Here is a 12348-nt window from a genome sequence, read left to right as displayed (position 1 = left end):
TGGAGGAGAGAGGGAGGTAGTGCAAAAGGAGAGAAGTAAAAAGACTGGGTGCATTGGTGGAGTAGAGAGCTGTGTAGTGCTGGAGTGGGAACATGGAATGGGCTACATAGGTAAGGACAATCACTAACGAAGGCTGAGGCCACCTCATAACTGCATGCTCCCACTAACAACACTTCACTGTCACCACCTCTACACTGCTATCCCTTTCCTTCCCTGCCACAGCCTCCTCCTTACCGCCACCTGGTTGCCTCTCCCATCATGTGCTGCTGCTCGTAGTCTGGCTTCAGCTGCCAGAGACTGTGGTCATGTGTGTGTGAGTTGTATTTGTGTGTGTGTGTGTGTGTGTGTGTGTGTGTGTGTGTGTGTGTGTGTGTGTTCTGTTGTCTATTTTTGACACAGGGTTTGTTGGCCAAAAACTCATTTTGTGACAGTCATTTTGCTGTGCCTACCTGCGACTCAATATGTCCGCTATATGGTGAGTAGTAACTACCTCTTTCATAGTGTAACTACTGTTTTTGTCTACGTTACTGTCTATACATACCTCTCTACTTGTTTAAGTTGTCCATGTATGTATTCCTGTGGTTATATGATGTGCAGATAGACAAATGGCATCAATTTCTTTCTGCCTGCTAAGATCTTGCACACAAACTATTTACTTATTTACTTACATTGTAATTTTGCAAGTATGTGGGCAAGTTATTTGTCCATCTGGGCCTGATACTGAGGAGATATGAATTTGTTGCACAGCTGGACACTAGTGGGCCCAGGACACAGAGCGTGCCATGGCCAGCCTGGCTAGTTGTCCATTTCCGCCCCAGGCAAGCTCAGGTGCAGAGACAGTGAGTGTGTGACTGAAAACGGGTAAATCCCAGAGCTAGGAATTTGGACAGCTGATGCTCATTTTGCCTTTGTGCAGAATGTGCTACCAGAAATGGCAGAGTGTCAGACGCACTTAAAGATGACCAGATTACATCTCTTTGACATTCGACAATAACTCGTATCAAATATTAATGCAAATCTGAATACATCAGCGATTTCAGATACATGAGGCACATCCAATGACACAACGACATTTCAGTATCTTTGAGACAGAAGTTAATATTTCATAGTGAATAAAAATTTACACATGAACCTAAAAATAACAACTTTTGAACGTTCACGCTATGTCAACATATGATATCTTAGATGATAGCATTGCACTATAGCTATCATCCCTGAAGATCTACTCACCAAGACACAGCAGAACTCACACATAAAAGATGGTTGTAACTGGCAAGCTTTCAGAGGCAGTGGCTCCTTCTTCAGGCAGAAGGATTGATGGGGGAGGGAGAGGGGTGAAGGAAAAGTACTGGAGAGGTCTAGAAAAAGGGGTAGATTTCGGATTTTCCTAGACCTCTCCAGTACTTTTCCTTCGCCCCTCTTCCTTACCCTTCAACTCTTCTGCATGAAGAAGGAGCCACTGGTTCCGAAAGCTTGCCAGTTATAACTGTCTTTTATGTGTGTGTTCTGCTGCCGCTTGCTGAGTACATTTTTTATACATTTAATTAAATAATTTTGTCAATAATTGATTATTTTCGTTGTTATACCATGCCTGAAAGCTATGTATCTGTATCTATTTTATTTATTGATTTATTGTGTCTTTATATCTTTTTTATCATCCAAATGTTTGTCAGAACATTGAATTCTCCACATTTACAGCAAATGAATGTAGCATGAGTACCTCATATTTTGTCATACCTTTGCTTTTAACTTCATTTAAATGTCAACGGCAAGAGCTATTAAAAAACAGCTAATTCAGGGTGCATACGTGAACGAGGAAAAAAAATTCCCGGATTTTTGCCAGATTTCCCGGTTAAAAATACACTTTCTCCCGGATGAAAATACACTTTTTCTGTGTTTAATAACAGTATACTTTTCCTCAGAACTGTTAAACTTATCAATCCTTTCAACGGTTGTGGTTTTATACACCGGCATAGAATTTCCCGGCACTTTAGAAAACACGTTTTCGAAAGATGTCTGATGTGCAGCAACATGTACACTGCATATTTTCGTGTGTGTGTGTGTGTGTGTGTGTGTGTGTGTATGGGTTTATGGGCGCTCAACATCGAGGTCATCAGCACCCCATATTTTCGTATTACGGACGTATAAATTCGAATTCCACCACACATCGCATGTTACTTACTGAAGGATTGAAATCGAGACTGCGATGCGCTTTTGTAAGCCAGTCGTAGCTCATGTCAAGCGATCTCACCAGCCGATAACAGCCACGTGATGTAGTCAGCCAATAGCAACATCACTGTTAAGTAGCACGAACACACAAATAGGAAAAGGTAATGGTTTAAATTAGAATACATAGTGTTGCTACAAGAAAAGAAAAGCTTTTATGTATAATATTGGACTCTAAGATTAATAAGCTGCAAGAGAGGCTAAGCTTTCACACAATGTTTATCTATTTTGCGTGTGTTACACTTTAAGAAACATCAGTCTTCCTAAAGCCTTTGACACATTTTGCTGTTGGCAGACGCTTGTATAAGCACTGTGTTTTGTTGTTATATATGGTGCATTTCCTTTGCTACTTAAGTTTTACTTTCGTTTTTTTCCCTCTCGTTCGTTTTTTTATTGCTGCAGTATTATTCTGCAGTAGCGAGATGCGGTAATATTCTTTGTTAGAGTACTGGTTCATACCAGTCAAAGTCACAAAAATTTAACTGAAAACTAAAACGATGAAAAATTCCCGGAATTCTAAAAAATTCCCGGGTTTTTCCCACTTTTCTCCCGGATGAAAAAATTCCCGGGTTTTTCCCGGATCTCCCGGTTGTCCCAGGTCAATTGCATGTGTTAGAGGTCACCACAATTAAAAAGAGAATCAAAAGGTTCCTCTGTCAAGAAAGCATAAATAGTGGCAACTATTTATTCACAGTTGGTACAAAATAGTTGCATGTTTGCACCTGTTACTGACCTTCAAAGTAGTCACCACTGATGTGGAAGGCGTTGTATACCATTAGCAGAGCCTGTTCTGTTGATGGTGCGAATGGAGCGGTCTCAAGTTCAGATGATTCTCATGTATGGCTGTGATGGGGTTATAATAACGCATTACGTTCCTCCACCGCAGACCGTCAGTGCACAATATTACTGTTCATTTTTGGAGCATCACCTGCGGCCAACTTTGCAAAAGAAGCGGTAACACTTTCTGTGCAATCCACCCATCATTTTGCACGACAATGCGCGGGTGCATACAGAGCAAGCTGTGGCTGCTCTGTTCGGTCAATGGGACTGTGAAGTACCGTACCACCCACCATACTCCCTGGACTTATGTCCTTTTGACTTTGATTTGATTCCGAAGATGAAGGAACCACTTCGTGGCATTCGCTACAGAACTGTTCCAGAGATTTGAAAGGCTTAGACCATTCCATTTGCACCATCAACAGAACAGGCTCTGCTAACGGTATACTATGCCTTCCACATCGCTGGCAATGGGTTCTACACAACACTGGTGTCTACTCTGAAGGACAGTAACACATGAAAATATGTAACTCTTTTGTATCGGTTGTGAATAAATAGTTGCCACTATTTAAGTTCCAATCCTCATAATTGCTTAAAAAATATTTAATGACAATCTGTTGTCATTTATCATAAGCACACTTGTGCAAGAGTACTAGCATATTTACTTATGGACAAACATTTACTTTTAATTATTGTAAGTAATCTGAGTGTGACAGAATGTTTATAACATTTCTTTATTTAAGTATTGTTGTAATATATTAGTTCAGTCTGGGAAGTGATCATGTTGAGTCAAATCATGTCTTTAGAGCCTCAGAATGATGTATTTTTGGTGGGGATGGCCTTTAGCCAATGAGAGTTGGACAGTGCCGGAATACTGCAAGAGTCAAGTTCAGAGTGGGACTTTTTGAGGGAAGAGCACAAGCGTGCAATGCTGGTCACTTTGTGGCAAGTTCTGGAAGAAGGAAGACCTGTCTAGAGTAACATACGTGATTCAGTCGTATAGGTGCTTGTTTATGGGCTGTGAACGACTGCTATCAAACTTTAACTTCTGAAGGGACTTTATATTTCAAGAGGTTTGAATGTGCTCCAGAGTAGGACACTAACTTTTGCCACTTGATTTACAGAACTGAGAAAAAGACATGGTATCAGTTACCATTCTTCATATTGTGTGTGTTAATTTGTTAATCAGCATGTTAAACTTTGAACTATTTTGAGCTGGTGAATCTTTTGATAAAGAAATTGACTTAATTTTGTGTGAGTCTTTGATGACTATTTAATTTGGGGACTTTTGCTACCATTCTCATATCGTTTTCAACATAACATTACTGCATGCAATAAGAGTATTTTCTGTCTGCATTTTAACTGAATATTGCAGAACCACTTTCCATTTATTTGAGATGTCTTTCCTTGAATAAACATCATTCAACATAATTCTCTGTTGTCTACATCAATTACAGATATTAGAACAGAACCACTGTTATTCATTTTACTTTAATTTTGTATTTCTGTGTATTTAATTAACTTGCAATTCTAGCCAATGCATAGACCACTGACTGTAGGAACACAGCTACAGTGAATTATCTGCAGGCATGAAAGCAGATGTGCAAGGCTCAACCCTATGACTACATCAAGCTACTCTTTTTAAACACAGCCGTGCCTACACCAAATACCTAAAGTACGAATAATTAAATTCTGTCTGAACAGGCCTTGGAAGGCCCAACGGTACTGACCGGCCGCCATGTCATCCTCAGCCCACAGGCGTCATTGGATGTGGATATGGAGGGGCATGTGATCAGCACACAGCTCTTCCAGCCGTATGTCAGTTTACGAGACTGAAGCTGCTACTTCTCAATCAAGTAGCTCCTCAGTTTGCCTCACAAGGGCTGAGTGTGCCCTGCTTGCCAACAGCACTCAGCAGACCGGATGGTCACCCATCCATGTGCTAGCCCAGCCCAATGGCGCTTAACATCAATGATCTGACAGGAACGAGTGTGACCACTGTGGCAAGGCAGTTGGCAAAATACGAATAACAGCAGGTAAAAATGCAATGGTTTGCTCATATGGGATGCTGTTTAGGAGGAGTAACTACTTAAGCAGTAGCTGTTAGATGCCACTGCAATGGTTTTCTCCCCCAATATTCTGATGAAGCACGTTGATCGGGCAGATACTCTATTATTGACTTAACTTTTTTCTCTATTATTATAAGATAAACTGAAAGTCTGTGTCAATTTAATTTCCTTTGATGCAGTCTGTCTGAATTCTGAATTTGACTTAATGTCAATGTCTCACGTGACCTCAATAACTAAAGGGATTTGCCTTTGTGTGCTGCTGCTGGGCCACCTTACATGATCTACATTTACATCTACATCTACATCTATACTCTGGAAACCACCATGAGGTTCATGGCAGAGTGTATATCCCATTGTACCAGTTATTAGGATTCATTCCTGTTCCATTCATGTATGGAGTGTGGGAAGAATGATAGTTTGAATGCCTCTTTGTGTGCAGGAACTATTTTTATTTTATCCTCAGGATCCCTGTGTGAGTGATATGTAGGGGGTTGTAGTATATCCCTAGAGTAATCATTTAAAGCTGATTCTTGAAACTTTGTTAATAGACTTTCTCTGGATAGATTACGCCTGTCTTCAAGAATCTGCCATTCCAGTTAGTTATTTAGATACGTGTTCCATTGATCAATCTCACGAAAACCATCATTATGATAAGGAATGTGTCAAATGTATAAGAAACGCACACATGACTCACTGATTAAAAAAGAGAAAAAAGATTACCCCACTCCCTTAAATGGCACAAAATGCATATATTATACCTGTAGATTTATTTATTCCTATTCAAGAATTCATCTATGGATCTGTGGTATAGAAGGAGTTGTCAAGGAGATATGATTTCGAATTATTTTTGAAACTATTACTTCTGTCTGTCAGACATTTTATTTCATCCAGTAATTTATTGAAAAGTTCTACAGCAGCATGTTTTACCCCTTTCTAAGCCAAAGACAGGTTAAGTAGAGGATACTGTAAGTCTTTCTTTCTTCTGGCATTATAATCATGAATGTCACTGTTGTTTTTACACTGGTCCATGTTGTTGAGAACAAATTTCATTACTGAGTAAATGTACTGTGATGGTGTTGTGAGAATTCCTAACCTTATAAACAGATGCCTACAACATGTGCGACTATGAGCCCCCACGCATTATTCTAACTACTTTCTTTTGAGCAGTGAATATCTTTTGCCTACGTGTTGAGTTACACCAAAATATTATTCCGTATGACGTCAGAGAGTGAAAGTATGTAAAGTATGTTAGCTTGCTAATTTCTATAGCCTCAAAATTAGCAGTTATACTGATTGCAAAAGTTGCTGAACCAATCGCTTTACGAGAGCCAAAATATGAATTTTCCAATGAAGATACACCCAAAAAATTAGTTGCTCTACCCTGGCTAGTGACTTTTGTTGATGTGTTATATTTATAGAAGGAACTGTACTCTTTGCAGTAGAAAATTGGATGTACTGTGTTTTTTCAAAGTTCAGAGCAAGTCCATTCACAGAAAACCGATCAATAACTTTTCCAAAGACATTATTGGAATCATTTTGTATTTGAGTTTCTTTTACTGGATTAGTAATGGCACTTGTATCATCAGCAAACAGTGTCAGCTTAGCTTCTTGTTTTAGATAAGTAGGGAGGTCTTTCACATATACCAACAACAGAAAGGGACCCATGATCGAACCCTGTGGAACGCCTAATGTAATTTCACCCCAGTTAGATGAAGTGAGAAATATCCTTAAATCACTTAATTGATAAAAAGAAACGTTTTGCTTCCTGTTCTGTACATATGTCTTAAACCACTCATATGCTGTTCCATTTATACCACTGAATTGTAGTTTCTGTAACATAATGTCATGGTTCACACAATAAAATGCTTTGGATAAGAAACAGAAAATTCTTATTGTGACATTTTACTATTTAAATACTCTATTATGTGGGCAGTGAAATTGTATACTGCTGTTTCAGTAGAATAGCATTTTTGACATCCAAACTTTGATTTGCTAAGTATCCCATTACCGTTGAGATGGCTAACCACAATTGAGTACACTGTTTCCTTGACGATTTTTGAAAATGCTGTGAGCAAGGATACTGGCCAGTAATTACTGACATCTGTGGTGTCCCCTTTATTGTAGAGAGGCTTGAAAATGGCATATTTTAACCTTTCTGGGAAAATACTTTGAGTTAGTGATGCATTACTTATGTGACTCAGAACATCAGCTGTAACTGCTCCACATTGTTTAATATCTTGTTAGAGATGTCATCTACTCCAATAGAACATTCATTTTTCAAAGATTTAATAATTTTCCTTATTTAACAAGAGGTTGTTAGATGAAATTTAATCTGAAAGGGATTTATCAAAGCTGACTACCATGTACTGCTTGGCTTTTTCTTTTGTACTATTCTCACCAACCTTTTCACCTACACTTAAGAAATGGTTGTGAAATACATTAGCTACTTGTGTATTGTTGGTTAAGATGGTCTCATTCTCTTTAATAGTAATATTAGCTACCCCAGTGATTACTTTTCCTGTCTCTCTTCTAACAACATTCCATAGTGATTTGATTTTATTGAGCGAGTTGTTGATTTCATTTCTAACACACATGTTTTTTTGATTTTCTGACAACCTTTCTCAGTATGTTACAATAATTATGTATAGTGTAAAATTACTTCTGGGCCTTTACTAATTATTGCTGGCTCATATAATTTTCTTTTTTCTTTCTGAAGACACTTAAATACCTGTATTAATCCAAGGTTTCTTTGAAAACTGTTTGGTGTTACATTTAGTGATTTTTTTTTTTTTTTTGGGCAACAATGTTAAAAAGGGATATAAATTTATCAAGAAATTTGTTGCACTTATCATTAGCATTTAGCTAATTATATATGTATTCCCAATTAATATTTCTTAAACTTTCTCTGAAGTGCTCTATAGATACAGGGTTGACCAGCCTTACACTTTTACTTAATAGTTTCTGAACTGTACAAGCTAATAGGTTTTGTAAGTGAATTAATTGTGCATCATGCTCTGATAAGCCATTTATCAGATAATCCATTTATCACTATCCTCTTGCTACACAAATACGTTATCTATTAGAGTGATACTGTCTTGAGCCATACGTTTAGGGAAGTTGATCAGTGATTCCAAGTTATATGTCGTTAATAACACTTCTAGTTCACTTCTGTATCACAGTGACATACCCCCAAGGATTAACCATACTTGTGACCATTGATGCTGCCCATCTCTGTATACTTTCAATATCCCACGTCAGTGCTGCCTGTTCGGGTCCCAAGCACTTGAGCAATATTCTAAGATAGGTCACACAAGTGATTTGTAAGCAGTGTCTTTAGTATAATGATTGCATTTCACCAGCATTCTACCAATAAACCGAAGTCTACCATCTGCTTTACCCACAACCGTAACTAAGTGATCCACCTGCTTTACCCACAACTGAACCTACGTGATCACTGCATTTCTTATCCCAATAGAGTGCTGCATCCAGGTATTTATATCAGTTGGCCAATCCAACAGTGGCTCATTGGTATTATAGTCATAGGACGCCATGTTTTTTTCGTTTTGTAAAGTGCAAAATTTTTCATTTCAGAACATTTAGAGCAAGTTGACAGTTTCTGCACCATGTTGAAATATTATCAAGATCTGACTGAATATTTAAGCAGCTTCTCTATGTAGTACTTCAATATAGATAACTTCATCATCTGCAAAAATCCTGATTTTACTAATAATATTGTCTGCAAGGTCATTAATACGCAACATGAACAGCAAGGGTCCCAACACAGTTGACACTGAGGAGGTCACTCTCTTCAAGATATCTCATTATGTTTGAGCTCAGAGTATGTTCTAAGATTCTACAACAAAACGATGTCGAGGATATGGGACAGTAATTTTGTGGATCACTTCTACTACCCTTCTGTAGACAGATGTGACCTATGCCTTTTTCCAAGAATGGGATGCAGTTGTTATTTCAAGGGATCTACAATAGTTTATTGTAAGAAGAGGGGCTACTTCGGCCGCAAATTCAGTATAGAAGCTGACAGAGATTCCATTGGGGCCTGCAGCTCTGTTCAGTTTTAACGATTTCAGCTGTTTCTCAACACCACTGACACTAATACTTATTTCATTCATCTATTCAATGGTACTAACATTAAATTGGGGCAATTCTCCTGGGTTTTTCCTTGTAAAAGAACATTTGAAGACAGAGTTAAGCATTTCAGCTTTTGCTTCACTATCCTCAATTTTAGTTCCTGGCTCATTCACTAGGGACTGGACACTTAACTTTGGTGCCATTAAACAGTCTTTACATACGACCAGAATAACTTTGGATTTTGTAAAATGTCATTTGACAAAATTCTGCTATGATAGTCACTGACAGCATCACACATTGCTCTCTTGACAGCCAAACATGTTTCATTCAGCATCTCTCTATCTATAGCCCTATGCTTTGTTTTACACCTATTATGCAGCACTCTCTGTTTCTTTAGAAGTTTCTTTACAGTGACAGTGCACCACGGAGGTTCCCTCCCATTATGAACTTTTCTACTGGGTACATATCGATCCAGTGTGTGGTCAACTATTCTTTTGAACTTGAGCCAGAGTTCCTCTACATGTTCCTGACCTGTGTAGAATGTTTCAAGTTCCTCACTGAAATATGACATTACTGATTTTTTATCTAGTTTACGAACTTATATCTCTATCTGCTTGTTTCAGTTTCCTTTGTAGTTTGGAAATAATTGTTGCCACAACCACACCATCATCACCGATACCAGTTTTGATGTGGGCATCCTCAAAGAGGTCAGGACTATTTGTTGCCATTCGATCCAATATATTTCCGTCATGAGTAGGGTTCCTGACTAACTGTTCTAGGTAGTTTTCAGAGAAGGCATATAGTACAGTTTCACATGATGTCGTATCATGCCCACAACTAACAAAATTGTAATTATCCCAATTAATTGTTGGATGATTAAAGTCTCCCTGTGGCCACTTTCTCTCTCTCTCTCTCTCTCTCTCTCTTTCCCCTCCCCCTTTTCCATCCTTCTTCCTCTTTTTCCACCCCTGTCCCTTTAACCTCTCCTCCCTTTCTGTACATTGTTTCATTAGTGTTATTCTCTCAACTTGAAAAGAGGTGATATTAACTGAATCATAAATCTCAGACTAAAATGTGAGTGGCAGTAAGACAACTATATATTTTTCAGGTAAGAAATTACTTGAATAAATCCAGTTTTCGAAAATATTCTCGATACTGGTTTTGTCTCAGGTCAAATAAGTTTATTCGCTTCCTGATAAGCGTAACCTCAGCAGCCATAAGTGGAGTAACTTGTTGTTTCACAGTTACAGCAGTCTTCTTTGTAGCATTCCATCGTTCAGGCAGTTCCTAAAAATCAGAAACAAAAAAATATATTGTCCTACACAAACTATAGAACAATAATTACTGAGGAATAACATGATCATAGAATTTTTGTTTTTTTATATGGTTAAACTACTTCCCATTTTCATATAAGTGCAACAATAGCAGCAGATCTTGAGTCAAGTCACTGAATAAATACCTTAGATTGCAGTATTATTAATACTGACAGAACTGCAGACAATTCATTCTAGTATAAATGGGTAACATTCAGAACAATTTCATTAGACTATATTAACATTGGTTAGAAGCAATTTACCAAGAGGAACTAAAAGTGTTACCAACACTTCAATGATGGTAAATGAATACTACTAAAACTGTAAATCTGAGCATGGGAAAAAAGGTAGAAGACACTACAGTCAATGATGCAAGGTTTCTAACTAGGAAAAATTATCACGTGAGCAAAGAAAATACTTGTGAGGATAAATACAGATATTACACCATATTTTGTAGATACTTGCTGTTAATTTTCTATTATCTTTGGTATTAATTTTATACATTATCTTTCTTCCTAATGTATTTGATATTCAATAGTCCAGTTTTCCAAAGCACCATACTTTAATGCATATAATATGAACAAAGCACGTATACTTTACTTTGCTTGCAAAGAGAGATGATTCTAAAAGGAATCCATAACTATTGCTTTCTCTCTTAACATATTTAATTTTCCTTATTATTTTATAAGTACATAATGAAAATTTGAAGATTCTATCAATCTTAGTACAGAAACGTGCTTATGTGGTGAGCCAGATGGCATGAGGAGTTACTGATAATTGCTGTAGTTGTGTTTATTAGTGTCACTGTCAGTGGAACAGTCAACCTCTACTCAGTAGAAAAATGCCACCTACATACCACTTTGTAACTTAATAATTTGTCTGTTACAAGGTGTACAGCCTTGCTTCCGCTGTTTTTTCCCCATCATTTGAGGCTTCAGTGAAACAAATTGATTATACACGTATCATTCAAAGTATTTTCCATCCCGGGCCACTACTTTCTCCCATCTTTCGGGCAGTGAACGGATTCCGTGTTGAAAAAATTGTTCATCTTTTGAAGCAGTCCATGAATTGATCCAATTTGTGACTTCTTCATGAGATCGGAAGTGTTGGTCAGCCAGGCCATGCGTCATTGATCTAAATAGGTGATATTCAGAGGGAGCAATGTCTGGAGAATATGACGGGTCGGGTAGGACTTCTCATTTTAAAATTTCCCAGTACATTTTGACCTCTTTTGCAATGTGGGATCGAGCATTGTCGTGCTGCAAAATCACTTTAATGTGCCTTTCGCAGTATTGCAGCCATTTGTCTTTTAACGCTCTGCTCAAACGCATTAATTGCATTCGACAATGAGCACCTGTCATTGTTCACTTGGTTTTAACACCACATAGTACCCACCACTGAGCTGGTCCCACCAAATGCGGAGCTTTTCGCGGATGATGCTGTAGTATACAGAGAAGTTGCAGCATTAGAAAATTGTAGCGAAATGCAGGAAGATCTGCAGCGGATAGGCACTTGGTGCGGGGAGTGGCAACTGACCCTTAACATAGACAAATGTAATGTATTGCGAATACATAGAAAGAAGGATCCTTTATTGTATGATTATATGATAGCGGAACAAACACTGGTAGCAGTTACTTCCGTAAAATATCTGGGAGTATGCGTGCGGAACGATTTGAAGTGGAATGATCATATAAAATTAATTGTTGGTAAGGTGGGTACCAGGTTGAGATTCATTGGGAGAGTCCTTAGAAAATGTAGTCCATCAACAAAGGAGGTGGCTTACAAAACACTCGTTCGACCTATACTTGAGTATTGCTCATCAGTGTGGGATCTGTACCAGATCGGGTTGACGGAGGAGATAGAGAAGATCCAAA

At 38.1% G+C, this 12348-nt stretch overlaps 1 protein-coding gene across 1 annotated transcript in view; it reads right to left on the bottom strand.

Annotated features, from left to right (window-relative positions):
- The window catches only part of LOC126458230 (dynein beta chain, ciliary-like), a 477648-nt gene that overhangs the window by 362071 nt on the left and 103229 nt on the right, over positions 1-12348 (bottom strand). The window contains exon 7 of the mRNA XM_050095128.1: positions 10282-10448. Coding sequence (XP_049951085.1) covers positions 10282-10448 — 167 coding nt within the window. The remainder of the gene's footprint in view (positions 1-10281; positions 10449-12348) is intronic.

This window comes from Schistocerca serialis, chromosome 2 (assembly GCF_023864345.2).
Source record: "Schistocerca serialis cubense isolate TAMUIC-IGC-003099 chromosome 2, iqSchSeri2.2, whole genome shotgun sequence".
Lineage (NCBI taxonomy): Eukaryota > Metazoa > Arthropoda > Insecta > Orthoptera > Acrididae > Schistocerca > Schistocerca serialis.
This window is presented reverse-complemented; position numbering and strand designations above follow the sequence as displayed.